Here is a 17,579-nt window from a genome sequence, read left to right as displayed (position 1 = left end):
GTATTGTCACATCATTGTCATATTATGATGCTTGTTTCAGAAGGTTGGACATGGAGAATATTGGACAGGGAGGAGTTTATGAATAGCCTGACAGTTTGAAATGCTCTGCTGAATTTCTTTGCCCGTGTCATCTGCAGTTGCAAAACAGGCAAATTATAATAGGTGGACCATCATAAATGTTCTATCAACTGTCAAATTGTTACTGTAAAGCTGTAACTGCAGTGAACTGACATTCTTTAAAAATATTAGAAAATGTGAAGGATATCAATTTACCTCACTATTTACAACACTATAGTCTTAGCATCACGAGTTGACAAGCCTCATCTATAATTGCTGTGGAAAGAAAACATCCTACAAACATCCTATTGTGATACTGTATATCTCTCTGTGGCCATGGGGGGCCAATATGAAAAATGTATGCACTCACTAGCTGTAAGTCGCTCTGGATAAGAGCGTCTGCTAAATGACTAAAATGTAAATGTAAATGTGTCTGGTGTGAATTTCAAGGCAAAAGGTAAGACATGACATTATTAGGCTCAGAGCTCCCTCCGGTGGTCAATTTGAACCAAATCCCTATTTATAAGCAACATCATACTTTTTGATCAATCATGTCGGAACCAAATTCCTCAATTTACTATCAAGTTAATATTGAATGTGTATCATCAACTCACAACTCAAGTATTTGTTTCAAACATAACAGAAGCTAAGAGAAAACAGGTCAGACGCTAAGAGAAAACAGGACAGAAGCTAAGAGAAAACAGGACAGAAGCTGAGAGACAACAGGACCGAAGCTGAGAGACAACAGGACAGAAGCTGAGAGACAACAGGACAGAAGCTGAGAGACAACAGGACCGAAGCTGAGAGACAACAGGACAGAAGCTGAGAGACAACAGGACAGAAGTTGAGAGACAACAGGACCGAAGCTGAGAGAAAACAGGACCGAAGCTGAGAGAAAACAGGACCAAAGCTGAGAGTCTAACCAAGCCTAAACAGCTTGGATGTAACTCTCTAGGCCACTGACATATGGTGGTGGTTCTAAACAAACAAGCATCTTATCTTTTCTATTAATTTAAGAATTTTATTTGACAACAATAAAGATGAGCGATTTAAACCTATAATCTTATCTGTAGCTCTGGTGTGCATAGAGATTATTCTAAATATTTATTGCAAGGCCACAAATGATCCATCTTATCCCCTTGACTCCCTTGGACTTATGGTCATACCTGTGTTGAGCGTTCTGTATGCAGGTCCACACCCCTATTGCCCTTACTCTTTACTGTTGGTCATACTTCATTCCCTATATAGTGCACTACTTTTGACCAGGACTGGTTAAAAGTAGTGCACCATGTAGGGAATAGGGTGCCATTTGGGACGCACTCCAATGCCTTGACTTACAGCCCCTCCACTCCTTTGCTCTGACTGTTACTATGGCCATTTAATCAAATGGAACGCACAATGGCCGTCATCTCTGCTGATATACTTTGCTGTACCAACCCTTCTTTATAACCCCTCTCTTGGAAATCAGATAAACTACAGTAGATCACCATGCTGACTGGTGATCTACTGTCAAAGATTTAAAAAATGACGGTCCACCTCTGATTGGTCAGACGTTGCGATCCATGGACTTGAGCGGTCTGTCTTTGGAGTGTGGACTCTGAACAGTGAAACTGCCGATGTCATTAATCATGTCAGATAAAGTATCTAGGAGGTTATTTCCTGAATCCATTCACAGGGAATTCTCTTGAGTGGTAGACTGGGGACAGAATGACAAAATACTGCAGCCGGAAAAGATATAACGCAGTATAAGGCTGTGCTCAATTTAAACAAGGAAAGATATACAGAAACAACATGTATCATAATTATTATTTTCTTACCTTATTTTCTAACTTTTGTGGGGTTTTGTGGGATTGGTGGCACATGTATATACACTGTCAACATCTGCATTACCGGTAACTTCACACTTCATACGATCACAAATTCAAATTGCATCTACCTACTTCCCTGTACAGTCACACTGTTATGGTATGTGGTTATACAAAAGACGTGGCAATAAGAGAGGAAGTAGCCTGAGGATCTGTGAGTCCCATTATAAATATCGGTGGTATAAATTACAGTTTGAACTAATCGCATACAGATGAAATCCAACAGCAGGATCATACTGAACACCAGCAGCAGGATCATACTGAACACCAACAGCAGGATCATACTGAACACCAACAGCAGGATCATACTGAACACCAACAGCAGGATCATACTGAACACCAACAGACTACACTTCTATGTGTTAGATACGTAAGATACAACAGAACTAGACTAGAATCTCATATATCATCTAGAAAAGTCATTTTGAGGAAATCTTGTATCATATAGAATTATCAAGCGTTTTAAAGTTACAGTAAATATATCAAAACAGGTCAAATATAGCATAGCTTACATACAGTGTCATTTGTAATTGTATACAAATCCATTGTATTGTACTGTACAGTGTTAGGACTAGGAGGCTCTAGATGCCAATCTTTTCCTCATACAGAGAGAGGAGCAGCAGGATGCCCCAGCCAGACAGCAGTCCTACGTTCTGGAGCAGGAAGATGAGCCAGGGCCTACGGTTGTCCACATGCACCATGGTGGGGAGCTGGGGGGAGAAAGGAGCAAGACGATACACTGCATTTAACTCCTTGTCCAAATATATAAATATTTATAGAGGAAGATGGGCATTAGGGTACAGCCTGTTTGAGAACGTGGTAAAACTAGTGTACTGACCATATCAGCCAGACCCACATACAGGAAGAGACCAGAGGTGATGGCCGCGATCCACTGCTTGGTGGCCAGGTCAGTAGAGACGGTGAGGGCGATGTAGAGTCCGATGAAGGATGTGAGGGCACTGCCCACGTTCAGCATCAAGGCCTTCTTCACTGACAACCCGCTCTGCAGCAGGATAGCAAAGTCACCTGGGAGATGTAGGATGGAGAAAACTCAGAGAGGTGAGGTTTAAAGGGATGTCAGTGATAAAATGTAGGTCCTAGGTTGATGCCATTGGAGGGATTGTGTGAATAGGAATCTGGATGGCGAGAGAAGTGGCTAATCATCTACCAGTACTACTCATCTATTCTAAAACTTGATTATTTGAAAAAAAAACATATTGTTCTGAAATCAAACAAATCTAACATTGTTTTTTAAAATACATTAATTCATATAAAGCAACATCTGAAGTACCAATGTGGATGGGTCTCATTCTCAAGAGCCTTTTTCAACATGGCCAACTAGAGGCATCAGTCCGTGCTCCACTCACCCAGTTCGTGAGGCAGCTCGTGACAGAGCACAGCCAGAGACGTGGCAAGGCCGGACTTCCAGGAAACAGAGAAGGCCGCTCCGATAGCCAGGCCGTCTGCAAAGTTATGTATCCCGTCCCCTATGGTAACCATGTAGGGTAGCAGACGCCGTTCTAGTGGAGGGGAGAGACAGAAGGGAAACTCAGAGAAAGGCTCAGTCGTCTAAAGAAGTAAAGTCAAATTTGGCTATTGTTAATCATGTGTCTAAATTCATATTTTACAACGACAGCATTATTGATTAGCCAATGCCATTAGGCTGGAAAACGGAATACAGATGTAGGATCTTAATTTGACCAGTTTCTCACAGCAGGAAAATAATCCTGCAGCAACAGGAAATATGTATTATTGTTTGGATTATAATTAAATGGACATTTTGTAGGGGTTGATACATTTTTAGTTGGGACAAATCAAGTCTGACATTTTAAAGTGGAAATTACAAACTTTAGAAGTATTTTTAAACCTTGAATATACTACATGTTTGTATTTCCTGCAACAACAGGGTGATCAAATTAAGATCCTACATCTGTAGGAACCAGTGGTGGAAAAAGTACTAAATTGTCATACTTGAGTAAAAGTAAAGATACCTTAATAGAAAATGACTCAAGTAAAAGTGAAAGTTACCCATTAAAATTCTACTTGAGTAAAAGTCTAAAAGTATTTGGTTTTAAATATACTTAAGTATCAAAAGTAAAAGTATAAATCATTTCAAATTCCTTATATTAAGCAAAACAGATGGGACAATTTTCTTGTTTTTTTTTATTTCCGGAAAGCCAGGGGCACGCTCCAAACAAAGCATTTGTTTTTAGTGAGTCCACCAGATCAGAAGCAGTAGGGATGACCAGGGATGTTCTCTTGATGAAGTGCATCAATTGTACCATTTTCTTGTCAAAATGTAACGAGTACTTTTGGGTGTTAAGGAAAATGTATGGAGTAAAAAGTACATTATTTTCTTTAGGAATGTAGTGAAGTGGCACAAGTGGTCCTCTGTAGCTCAGCTGATAGAGCACGGCGCTTGTAACGCCAAGGTAGTGGGTTCGATCCCCGGGACCACCCATACACAAAAAATGTATGCACGCATGACTGTAAGTCGCTTTGGATAAAAGCGTCTGCTAAATGGTTATACTGTAGAGTGGCTCCAACTACACTGTTGAATATTGTGCTTGAATTGTTTATAAAGATTACATAAAGAATGATGTCTCATTTTAATCACATCAGATTTAAAAAAATATTGTCACTGTTTATATTATCATTTACAATGATGACGGGGTGATTTTGGTTGCATCTGCAGCTAAAATGTTTCGTCCCTGTAGTAACGAATCCCTTTATTACTGTTCCTCGTGTAAGTGAACACAGCTCTTTGATGCACATTACTCTTTGTCATGCTGGATGTGTGTAATCATTGACTAGACTTGACTCACACAGTGAGTTTACTGTATAACAGCTTTCCAGTGAACGCCCTGACCATCAGACCCTGACCTATATTTCACCTCTTCTGAACAGGTTACATGTTGACCCAGGTTGTCCATCTTACCTCTTGAGCGCTGGTTTGGTTCTGGAAAGGCTTTCTCTGTGTCCTCACTGCGCTCACTTTCAACCTTCAACCGGATCAGAACATCACAGAAGTATAGCATGTGAATTACAGCAGGTGTGAATGGTTTAGTGGGGGACAAGGTGTTCAGAGACACGGGTAGTAAAGACTTAAGACTACATACTGTGTCGGGTAAAAACACAGCTTTACTAGGATACTGGCTGTTCAGTCATGGACCTCTGTCTGACCTCTGTTTGAACATCACAGGTGTGTCTGAATAACTGGTGAAAAACCTACCAGGTCAGTCTGTGAATAACTGGTACAGAACCTACTAGGTCAGTCTGTGAATAACTGGTGAAAAACCTACCAGGTCAGTCTGTGAATAACTGGTACAGACCTACCAGGTCAGTCTGTGAACAACTGGTACAGAACATACCAGGTCAGTCTGTGAATAACTGGTACAGACCTACCAGGTCAGTCTGTGAATAACTGGGACAGAACCTACCAGGTCAGTCTGTGAATAACTGGTGAAAAACCTACCAGGTCAGTCTGTGAACAACTGGTACAAAACCTACCAGGTCAGTCTGTGAATAATTGGTGAAAAACCTACCAGGTCAGTCTGTGAACAACTGGTACAGAACATACCAGGTCAGTCTGTGAACAACTGGTACAGAACATACCAGGTCAGTCTGTGAATAACTGGTACAGACCTACCAGGTCAGTCTGTGAATAACTGGGACAGAACGTACCAGGTCAGTCTGTGAATAACTGGGACAGCACCTACCAGGTCAGTCTGTGAATAACTGGTACAGAACCTACCAGGTCAGTCTGTGAATAACTGGTACAGAACCTACCAGGTCAGTCTGTGATACGGACTGCTTGTTCTTTTTCTCCTGCATGTGCATCTCCAGGACTTTAACATGGTCACAGTGATGGGGCTCAGACTCCTCCTGGAAACACAATGACACAATGTACACTACCAGTCAAAAGTTTGGACACATCTACTCATTCAAGGGTTTTTCTTTATTTTTTACTATTTTCTACATTGTAGAATAATACTGAAGACATCAAAACTATGAAATAGCACATATGGAATCATGTAGTAACCAAAATGGTGTTAAACAAATCAAAATATATTTTATATTTGAGATTCTTCAAATAGCCACCCTTTGCCTTGATCACAGCTTTGCACACTCTTGGCATTCTCTCAACCAGCTTCATGAGGTAGTCACCTGGAATGCATTTCAATTAACAGGTGTGCCTTCTTAAAAGTTAATTTGTGGAATTGATTTCCATCTTAATGTGTTTGTGTTGTGACAAGGTAGGGTGGGTATACAGAAGATAGCCCTATTTGGTAAAAGACCAAGTCCATATTATGGCAAGAACAGCTCAAATAAGCAAAGACAAAACGACAGTCCATCATTACTTTAAGACATGAAGGTCAGTCAATACGGAAAACGTCAAGAACTTTGAAAGTTTCTTCAAGTGCAGTCGCAAAAACCATCAAGCGCTATGATGAAACTGGCTCTCATGAGGACCGCCACAGAAATGGAAGACCCAGAGTTTCCTCTGCTGCAGAGGATCAGTTCATTAGAGTTACCAGCCTCAGAAATTGCAGCCCAAATAAATGCTTCACAGAGTTCAAGTCACAGACACATCTCAACATCAACTGTTCAGAGGGGACTATGTGAGTCAGGCCTTCATGGTCGAGTTGCTGCAAAGAACCCACTACTAAAGGACACCAATAAGAAGAAGAGACCTGCTTGGGCCAAGAAACATGAGCAATGGACATTAGACCATTGGAAATGTGTCCTTTGGTCTGTAGTCCAAATTTGAGATTTTTGGTTCCAACCGCCGTGTCTTTGTGAGACGCTGTGTGGGTGAACGGATGATCTCCGCATGTGTAGTTCTCACCGTAAACCATGGAGGAGGATGTGTTATGGTGTGGGGGCGCTTTTCTGGTGACACTGTCTGTGATTTATTTAGAATTCAAGGCACACTCAACCAGCATGGCTACCACAGCATTCTGCAGCGATATGCATCCCATCTGGTTTGGGCTTAGAGGGACTATCATTTGTTTTTCAACAGGACAATGACCCAACACACCTACAGGCAGTTTAAGGGCTATTTTACCAAGAAAAAGATTGACGGAGTGCTGCATCAGATGATCTGGCCTCCACAATCCCCAGACCTCAACCCAATTGAGATGGTTTGGGATGAGCCGGATGGCAGAGTGAAGGAAAATCAGCCAACAAGTGCTCAGCATATGTGGGAACTCCTTCAAGACTGTTGGAAAAGCATTCCAGGTGAAGCTGGTTGAGAGAATGCCAAGATTGTGCAAAGCTCTCATCAAGGCAAAGGGTGGCTATTTGAAGAATCTCAAATATATTTTGATTTGTTTAACACTTTTTTGGTTACTACATGATTCCGTATGTGTTATTTCATAGCTTTGATGTCTTCACTATTATTCTACAATGTAGAAAATAGTAAAAATTAAGAAAAACCCTTGAATGAGTAGGTGTGTCCAAACTTTTGACTGGGACTGTATACGTCTGTGCTCAGAACATCACAACACAGAGCAGACCTGTGATAGCTAACAATTCTCACATTTTTGGAACCAGTAAGACCTGACGAATTTCTGTGACCGAAACGTTGCACTTTATCAAAGGTTTATTGCAAGTGTACGTGTGTGGGAGTTATTTTCACCATGGATCCACCAAACCAGTAAGCTGACAGAACAGTGGTTTTCAGTAAGAAGATAAGGTTTAGAAACAGTGTGAAATGGGAAAGTACCACCTGACCTTGTCCAATAAGAACACAGGTTTTTGTTCCTGTTGCAAAACATTTTTGCTACGTTGTGCCCCTACTGAACACAGCCCGGGTGATAGACACTACTCACCCCATGGTGATGTGGGGAATGGTGATGGCTGTCCTTGTGTGTGGTGACGATGGAGAATATAGTCTCCATGAGATGGAAGCAGTAGATGCCAGCAATCAGCACCAGTATCTTACATATGTAGTCTGGAACCTCCTCTGAGTGGCTGTGGTCTGTTCCTTCACTGTGAACATGGAGGCCTAGGAACTGAACCAACAGAGGAAACACGGTCACAACCCGGTCAGACACAGTCAGCCCAAAGACATCTGTTATGTTATTGTTATGACAGTGTTATGTCATTGTCATGACAGTGTTATGAAAGTGTTATGTAACTCTTATGAAGGCAGGTTCAAGTGAAGTGTAACCCCCAATACACAAGACCAGATACTAAAAATGTATGCACACATGACTGTAAGTCGCTTTGGATAAAAGCGTCTGCTAAATGGCATATTATATGATTTATTATTATACTGGCGATGCAATCAACCTGTGCAGGGTCCATTACTCTGAAATGGCCTCCTTCACTAACTACTGACAGATGAAAGTCTAGAGTGGAGACCAGTACCTATCCACCATATTGCTTTCACCAATCAGGTCCTCTCAATAAGTGGTTGTGAAGGAGAGGAGGACAAGAAGCCATGTCGGACCATTGGGACACAGTGTTATGTTGCTCTTATCTTGTAATGCCCCAAGATTCCCTGAAGCAACAGGGGCACATTTCTCTGTCTTCCTGATCTGAGGGTGTCTTTCTTGTTCCTTAATCACATCGTTATTATTTTATACTGTAGGTGATGATAGGGTGTGACAGCCTGCTAATACTTTGCCCTGCGATGTTGACATGATGGATCTAAATGGATTGAGCTGCAGCAGCAGGAAGTATCCCCTCCAGACTTCTGCCCTGGGGGACTGTGTGTTGCTCGGACTAATCATAAGGTCCCTCAGACATCTGGCTGATCATTGGGTCGCACTGACATTAACCACAACCCTTTAATGAAGAGTTGAGGAGGAAGAGGTCTGGCTGGCTAGATAAGTGGTTTTCTTTTCACATTGTACATTCCAGCACGTTTCCAGAAACTATGATGGGTGCATAACCAAGCCAGCACAGTACAGCTCAGCTTGAATCAGCTGGGCTCAGTAATGTGAATAGGGTACTGTGGTGCTCACCATAGGCAGGAGGTGCAACAGGGCGTCCCCAGTGAGGGAGCCCACGGCCAGGCTGACACAGAACTGGATGACGAGCTGGAAGACACTGCTGCAGGAGGTACACAGCACCACCATAACGCCAACCAGGGCGGCCAGACAGATCAGCAGATTGGCTATGGAGGCATACACATACTCTATGGAGAGAGATAATTAACATGAAGGAGGTTCGAAATATAATAACAGTGCAGTACTCAAGCAAATCAAGCCACGGAAGGTCTGTTAGATAATACAGTAAACATTGTGTGATTATGCTTGAAATAGGCTCTAGTCTTGCCTAATGAAATAGGCTCTAGTCTTGCCTAATGATCAAATTTAACAAGTTTGAATTTTGGAGCATTTATAAACATAGTACATTTATTTCTGCATAGTCTCTCTATAATTCCATTATCATTAAAAAAATAAAGAGGCAGGAATGGGCCTTTCTGTATCAAAAGGAAAGGAATGAGTGTTGAATTTAGTGTGTATTGTAGCAATTATCAATCACATTTATTTTATAAAGCCATTTTTACATCAGCAGATGTCACTATGTGCTTTACAGAAACCCAGCCTAAAACCCCAAAGAGCATGCAATGCAGAGGCAGAAGCACAGTGGCTAGGACTGTCGTACTCAACTCACTCTCTGTGGTGCTGAGCTGATCTGATGGTCCAGTGGGGGGAGAGGTGCTGTTGCAGGCCCCACTGAGGATCTGCTGGACCAGGGCTGGGCTGAGCCGGGCCACGTCAGACCTGGACAGGCTAGATCCATTCAGCCCATGGATCTTTATCAGCTCCTCTGGGCTGAAACACTTCTACATGGAGGAAAGAGGGCTGAAACACGACTACGTGGAGGACACAGGGATGAAACACGTCTACATGGAAGAAACATGGTTGAAACACGACTACGTGGAGGACACAGGGCTGAAACACGTCTACGTGGAGGAAACAGGGCTGAAACACGTCTACATGGAGGAAACAGGGCTGAAACGCATCTACGTGGAGGAAACAGGGCTGAAACGCATCTACATGGAGGAAACAGGGCTGAAACATGTCTACATGGAGGAAACAGAGATGAAACACGTCTACATGGAGGAAACAGGGATGAAACACGTCTACATGGAGGAAACAGGCAGTATTTTATAAACCCCCCGATGTGGTAATTATTACAGCTGAAAATGCAGTGCCGTGTGTCAATGTAAAATTCTTCAATTAATATACTTCTGTCCAAATACTGTATCTGACTGTGTCCCAAATAACTCCCTATACCCTTTGCAGTGCACAGCTTTTGACCAGGGCCCATGGGCCTTTTCTTTGAATTGACACTCCTTATTGCTAACTGATTGACTAACGGTAAGATGTCATTGGGCATTCACAAAGCGGGGACCAATTTCTTACAAGTAACATGTTATTATCCCTCAGCGGTATTCCTTCTCATTCAGATTTCTCTAATATAGATATTACCATGGGCAGAATCCTACAGCTGCCAATAGCTCAGGCCATCTACTGCACATCTGAGGCTCATTACAATGCACTGGAGATGCAGCGGACACCAGGGGTTTAGAAGTCTGACAATGAGTAAGAGTGAAGGAGCCTGGGTGTGTGTGTGTGTGTGTGTGTGTGCCGTTAAGCCCCTGAAGGTCTCTTTAGGAGATTGAAGCGATGGCCTTGACCTAATTACCCACAATGCACCATGGTGGTTGAGTATAATAATTACCAGTTCCCAGCTGCTGTTGTTCCTCTGGTGGTACCCCTTCTCATAACTCTGCCTGAAGGCTTCACCTCCACCTCCACCCCCCCGACCACCGCTAACGGTACTGTGGTCACTATGGTCATGGTCAACGTGGTCATCGTGACCATAGTCATCTTTGTGTCCCTCTTGATCTCTGTGATCATGATCGTGGTCCTCTTCGTGGATTCCACCCAGTTGCAGGCTCTTCATAAGACCTTCCAGCTCTACAGCGATTAATCAGAATGATATGGTTAGTTGGTGGTAGCGTATATTAGCATGCCATTGAGGAACAGTAATATGGTGGTAGCGTATATTAGCATGCCATTGAGGAACAGTAATATGGTGGTAGCGTATATTAGCATGCCATTGAGGAACAGTAATATGGTGGTAGCGTATATTAGCATGCCATTGAGGAACAGTAATATGGTGGTAGCGTATATTAGCATGCCATTGAGGAACAGTAGTATGGTGGTAGCGTATATTAGCATGCCATTGAGGAACAGTAATATGGTGGTAGCGTATATTAGCATGCCATTGAGGAACAGTAATATGGTGGTAGCGTATATTAGCATGCCATTGAGGAACAGTAATATGGTGGTAGCGTATATTAGCATGCCATTGAGGAACAGTAATATGGTGGTAGCGTATATTAGCATGCCATTGAGGAACAGTAATATGGTGGTAGCGTATATTAGCATGCCATTGAGGAACAGTAATATGGTGGTAGCGTATATTAGCATGCCATTGAGGAACAGTAATATGGTGGTAGCGTATATTAGCATGCCATTGAGGAACAGTAATATGGTGGTAGCGTATATTAGCATGCCATTGAGGAACAGTAGTAAGGTGGTAGCGTATATTAGCATGCCATTGAGGAACAGTAATATGGTGGTAGCGTATATTAGCATGCCATTGAGGAACAGTAATATGGTGGTAGCGTATATTAGCATGCCATTGAGGAACAGTAATATGGTGGTAGCGTATATTAGCATGCCATTGAGGAACAGTAATATGGTGGTAGCGTATATATTAGCAGGCAATTGGGGAACAGTAATATAAACTCTCATAATCCAGGCTTCATGGGGTTATAGCATAGGGTTTGAGGGTAACGTTAATATCATAGGGTTTGAGGGTAACATTAACATAGGGTTAGAGGGTAACGTTAATAGCATAGCCCCACAAGGGCATCATGCTAAATGAATTATGAACTATGTATGGCACAACATGGATTAATGAGTAGGTTGATGTTACTGTACAGCCAGGAGCATGCCGTTACAGTGTAATAAGACTAAACAGTATGAGAAAAATGATTCATACTAATAGGGATAGTCGTTTGTTATAAGGCAATATTACAGCATGGACATTTCGTACACATAGGAATAGTTGTTTCTTACTGTACCGTGTATGGTAATGTTGTCAGAACCGAAGGGGTTGAATATGAAATCCAGAAAGTAGCCTTCTTCAGGCAGTGCACTGGCAGTCATGCAGTCACCTCGTAAAGCATGGTAAACTATGTATCCAAACACCACATCCATGTTGTGTGGGCCACCATCATTCATTGACACGTTGCTCTCCTCGAAGATGTCTTGACCAGTGAGACACTGCTAAATGACCACGATAAAACACGGGACAGACATACACAGTTGAATAGAATATAAATATTTTTGTTCAAAAACCAAATCTACTCAAATGAGTTGGTTCGGAAAATAGTTAACTGTTGATAACGGTAGTTCATTGGGTTTCTATTGCACAACCTTAGGAGGCACAGTATATAAAATATATTGTTATTCTTATTTACACAGCAGCACCAACCTGGTCATACTGCTGATCATGCTTGTAGTGCTTCTTCAGGTTACGGAGCAGCGTCTCTATCCCACTGCGCTCCATGTCTCTGTGTCCATCCCCATAGCCTGTGATCTCACGGATGAAGTGGTCCGTCTGGTCCCCCCACCTCCCTGCCCTCATGGCAGAGCAGGCCTCTGAGGGAGAGCTGAGGTAGAGGCAGCATCCTGCTGCCACTCTGAAGAAGCCCTCCTGGTGAAGGAGACCACCAGTGCTGGTGATGTTACCCACCAGCTGGTCTACTGACTGCACAGAGAGGCACTAGAAACAAGCAGGGTGGCTTCAGTGTTTCATGTAGATTATTTATGTACTCAATACAAACATAGACCTAATTTATGAGAGAAAACCAACGTAAGATCTTGTATAGGCAGTCATTATGACCACAAAGGTAAAGGAGTTTGGGTTGGGTGAATGTGCGACATAAAAATCTAATTTTCTGATCTTTAAAACAGCTATGCTCTGGCTTTTTGAGTCAGGACATAGTGACTTTGCCTATTATCTAAAACATGATACTGTACAGACTCTACCACAAACCCAGAACCGATTAGTTAAGGTGCTGGAGGCAAAATGCTAAACTGGAGAAACAGAAAAAAAGTCTCAGCACATTTCAAGTCAGATGGACGTTTCTTTTAAAAGAGGCTGAGCTTGATGAAGGTCAAGCTGACCGAAAGCTCAGCCTCCATTAAAATAAATGTGCATCTGACTGGAAGTGCGCAGACACTTTTTCCTGATTCTCCAGTATCATCACCACACATGAGTACGATCTCAAGCCATTGTTGCATTAGCAGAACACGCTGTCTAAATACTGATCATTAGTGTTAGTCCCAAACATGTTTGGCCAATCTATAACACATCTCTCACATAACATGTGACTTCCTCTACATGGTCACAAGGGCAGATTACACCTGCCATGGTAAAGCCCAAGGCCTTCAATGTCTGAACAAGAGAATAATGGATTTTTTTTTTTTGTAATCAAAGGAAACCAAAATGAACAGTTATTGGAGTATTTGTGGTGCATGATGGACAGGGTAAAAAAAATGTTTTACAATGAATTTCTTAATTTTAAGTAAAACAGAATGCCCAATCATTAAGACGTTTAAACAAGCTGCAGTAAAGGGTGATACAACCACGACTTTCAAATTCATTGGGGATTAAAATATTATATCGGGGTTATATCATTGTAATGGATAGGCTATGCATTTAAAAAAAGTTTTTTTTACACATAAGCCATTTAAGTCTAAGTCATTGCTAGAATCTATGATAATACCCTAACACATGGAATTGTTTTAACATTGATCAGGTGTTTTACATCATTGGTAGAACATAATGGATTGAATAAATCCAGTTACAAAAATCTGGTACAAACTATCTGCAATGCTCACATCGTGTAATCTCTCTATAATACCAATGCAATAATAGCAAGAATCACTATTGTTATAATCATAATTATTATAATGGGGCACGCATTCAACTTTTAAATTGCTCAATGCTCACGATATATGTATCAATAATTAATAAATAAAAGACTTGGTTCGAGACTGGTCAATAAAAAAATACAGATGTAGGTTTAACAAGCTAAGTCTGTAAAAGCACTATGCCAAAATGTACAGCGCTGTATTCCATTATCTGACAGCGCTGTATACCATTATATGTAGCGCACGGCACAGTGACAGCTGCAGATTGGACCTCGACCTTTCCTAAAACCAAGTTGAAGCGAGTGTAAGAAAAAAAAGTTACCTTTTCACACGACACACCAGGGCACTGCACACGCTTCTCTAACAGTTTGAAAAAGGAGCGAACTGACATTTCATCCAAGTATTCCTCTCCTGGCGACATGAGCTCCACCACTTTCCCATATACATCCACAGGTGAACACCACGCATAGCTGAATAGGCTCAAACTCAGATACAGGAGAATAACGGGAAAATACCTATATGTAGTTTCCATTGTTCTATAAAAATATAAACCCTCTTTAAAAATAAAATAAAGTGCAAAAACAGTGAGTTTATAGGAAGAGTTGATTCTGAGTGGCGCAGATGCAGTCCACACACGGTTTTTAGTTCACCATACAGGTATCTATAATCAGCTAAGTTAGAGATTTCCTTCACCTGGTAGCTCGCCTTTGATTGGTCCAGAGGCGAGTTGCGCTCCTCTACCCGTCCATAAATAGGAAACCATTGCAGTTCACCTGAATAAGGGGTACAGGTCCAAATCACCGGTCTTCAATGTACACTCAGCATCAGCTGACCATATTGAAATAATGGCAAGAGTTTTTATGTCAATAAGACCTGTTGCTAGGAATACAAGCAAAATATTTGTGGCAACTGCAAAGTGATTCACTTACATCCTCAATGGCCACTAATACCCTGATGATGACCCTTCATGGGAATATATTTCTGCCTGCTATCTCTCCAGTGGTGAAGATATCTAATCTATTAGCTAACATTCCCATTTACTAACAGATTGTGTATTGGGAAAATGGATAAACATGATGTAATGACAATGCATTACTGACAGTGTGGAAAGGGATGTCAAAACAAATAATACACATTTCTACAGAACCTTTTTGTAAAAAATGTATAATAAATGAATTGATTATTTTTTAGAAACAGCCAACACAAACAGTTGAGGACGTTTATTGATGAATCAATTCAGAGGCCCCATTCTCCATGTATAACCACTGTGGACTAAAAGTACTTTCCATGGACATCATTCAACATATGCAGCGACCATGTGACTGGATGATTGGGTCTCATATTTAGGGCCAAGAGTTTTTCCTTACCATGACTAAAGAGAAACTCCTGAACCTACTCACAATGATTAATGGACTGATGACTTCACCCTCCACCGCATCAGAGACTGGGCCAGGTGAGACTGGTCTGGCAGGTGTTGGGGGGACTACCGGGCCAGGTGAGACTGGTCTGGCAGGTGTTGGGGGGACTACCGGGCCAGGTGAGACTGGTCTGGCAGGTGTTGGGGGCTACCGGGCCAGGTGAGACTGGTCTGGCAGGTGTTGGGGGACTCCGGGCCAGGTGAGACTGGTCTGGCAGGTGTTGGGGGGGACTACCGGGCCAGGTGAGACTGGTCTGGCAGGTGTTGGGGGACTACTGGGCCAGGTGAGACTGGTCTGGCAGGTGTTGGGGGACTACCGGGCAGGTGAGACTGGTCTGGCAGGTGTTGGGGGACTACCGGGCCAGGTAGACTGGTCTGGCAGGTGTTGGGGGACTACCGGGCCAGGTGAGACTGGTCTGGCAGGTGTTGGGGGACTACCGGGCCAGGTGAGACTGGTCTGGCAGGTGTTGGGGGGACTACCGGGCCAGGTGAGACTGGTCTGGCAGGTGTTGGGGGGGACTACCGGGCCAGGTGAGACTGGTCTGGCAGGTGTTGGGGGGGACTACCGGGCCAGGTGAGACTGGTCTGGCAGGTGTTGGGGGGACTACTGGGCCAGGTGAGACTGGTCTGGCAGGTGTTGGGGGGGACTACCAAACACATCCTTGTGTCAATGGTCAGCAGGATTTGAGGGGGAGATCACCTGTCACCAAGTCAAACATGAAGCTGTTTGAAGGGTCTTTGGGTGTAAGTGTGATTATGAACATCCAACTGAGGAACCCAAAGTAGACCTACAGTAGTTTGCCACCTACGTCACTTTTAACATATTTGGATAAAATAAAGTCATGTTCAGCAGGGTTGTGCTCAAAGTGAAAAAATGTCATCGTCTCTCTCAGCTGTTTAAAAAGTCAATCTAGACCTCTTGTTTATGCCTGTAAAAAGAAGAAACAGCCAAACAGATCTTGTTATCTGGGCCTACACCAGGGTTCTTCAATTCTGGTCCTGGAGGGCCGAAACACTTCTGTTTTTTATTTCTACCTGGTAGTTAATTGCACTCACCTGGTGTCCCAGGTCTGAATTAGCCCCTGATTAGAAGGAGAGGATGAAAAACAGAGGTGTTTCGGCCCTCCAGGACCGGAATTGAAGAACCTTGGCCTACACAGTTTAATCAGACATACAATACCTGGAACAAAATCTCCCAGGAGGCAGTAGTCTCTCTCACTGCTCTTCAGGCACATACACAGAGAGAGCCCTAGGGGTGCTGGAGAACCTGCTCTTTTGCCTTCCACTTTTATTTTTTTACTAATTACTTTTTATTTAAAAGGTCTCTTTTCTCTCTGGTAACTTTAAATGCAACAGATTGCACATCAAACGAGAACATTTCTCATCAACTCACACTGTAAACCCCAATGTGCTATTTTTGTAAATTATTTTTTTGATGGCACATTTGGGTTCAACAGTATGAGTTGATGAGAAATGTTCTAGTTTGATGTGCAATTTGTTGCCGGTGACTCTATGCTTCTTGAAAGGCCAATATCTTGAAAACTTGACTGCTGGCATGCAAAACATTTTTGGGACTGTATTAAGTGGACTAATGAAAACAATTCCAAAAATATCGTTTTTGAGTAGAGTTCCCCTTTAATATTTTAAACCTATCCAAAACCTTAATTTCAAAATGTGGTGTTTGGAGAAATGTGGATAAACGTCTAATTCTGCAGTGAGAGAGCTTATTGAGATGGGAGCATTAAAATGTTCCCTAATGAATTCTCTCTTATGCTATTGTTAATTGAATCTGAAGTTGTAGTGTCTTTGTAGTTGGGAGAAACAAAGAAATACGCTAACTGCACCAAAAAAGATTACGTTTGGAAAATATACTTTTAAAGTAGCAACAGCTTGAAAATATTGATTATGGAATGTTTATGTAACAAAAAAAATTTGAGTTACAAAATGTATGTACTCTAAGTTCAATCAACTTAAAGACATGCTCTGGTACTTTGGCGACTAATAAGTATTTTTTAAACCTCAGTCATCAACTGATAATCATCTTATAAAAATAAAACATGAACATCATTATGGTTAATATTTAAAAAACACAACATTATGATTCACATTTTGCCATCATTTTCCCATAGGCATACATTAAAAATTATATTTATTTTGTTTCATAGACCATCTCCATACAACAAGGTTGCCAAAGACAGCAAGCAAATGAATATAGCTCATCATTCAGTGAATGCATGCTACCTGACAAAGTTCAGTCAGAGACAA

At 42.1% G+C, this 17,579-nt stretch overlaps 1 protein-coding gene across 1 annotated transcript; it reads right to left on the bottom strand.

Annotated features, from left to right (window-relative positions):
* Positions 1-1,136: 1,136 nt before the first annotated feature.
* On the bottom strand, positions 1,137-15,974 carry LOC121585805 (zinc transporter ZIP4-like). Its single transcript, XM_045226582.1, has 13 exons — positions 15,838-15,974; positions 14,220-14,367; positions 12,453-12,743; positions 12,014-12,244; positions 10,390-10,401; positions 9,552-9,720; positions 8,897-9,069; positions 7,757-7,939; positions 5,712-5,807; positions 4,861-4,924; positions 3,290-3,442; positions 2,761-2,948; positions 1,137-2,632 (listed from the first exon to the last, which is right to left on the bottom strand). Exons 1-13 carry the CDS (start codon positions 15,972-15,974, stop codon positions 2,504-2,506), a joined length of 1,974 nt encoding a protein of 657 aa, XP_045082517.1. The 3' UTR covers positions 1,137-2,503.
* Positions 15,975-17,579: the final 1,605 nt, after the last annotated feature.

The sequence above is a fragment of the Coregonus clupeaformis genome, chromosome 17 (assembly GCF_020615455.1).
Source record: "Coregonus clupeaformis isolate EN_2021a chromosome 17, ASM2061545v1, whole genome shotgun sequence".
Taxonomy (NCBI): Eukaryota; Metazoa; Chordata; class Actinopteri; order Salmoniformes; family Salmonidae; genus Coregonus; species Coregonus clupeaformis.
Note: the sequence above shows the minus strand (reverse complement) of the source record. Positions and strands in the feature narration are given on the sequence as shown.

Coding starts and splice junctions, on each gene's coding strand:
- LOC121585805 (XM_045226582.1), bottom strand. CDS start 15,974: ATGTGTTTGGTAGTCCCCCCCAACACCTGCCAGACCAGTCTCACCTGG. Junction 9,070..9,551: donor TCAGCTCAGCACCACAGAGA/GTGAGTTGAGTA, acceptor CTCTCTCCATAG/AGTATGTGTATGCCTCCATA. Junction 3,443..4,860: donor ACCAAACCAGCGCTCAAGAG/GTAAGATGGACA, acceptor CCCCTCCACTAG/AACGGCGTCTGCTACCCTAC.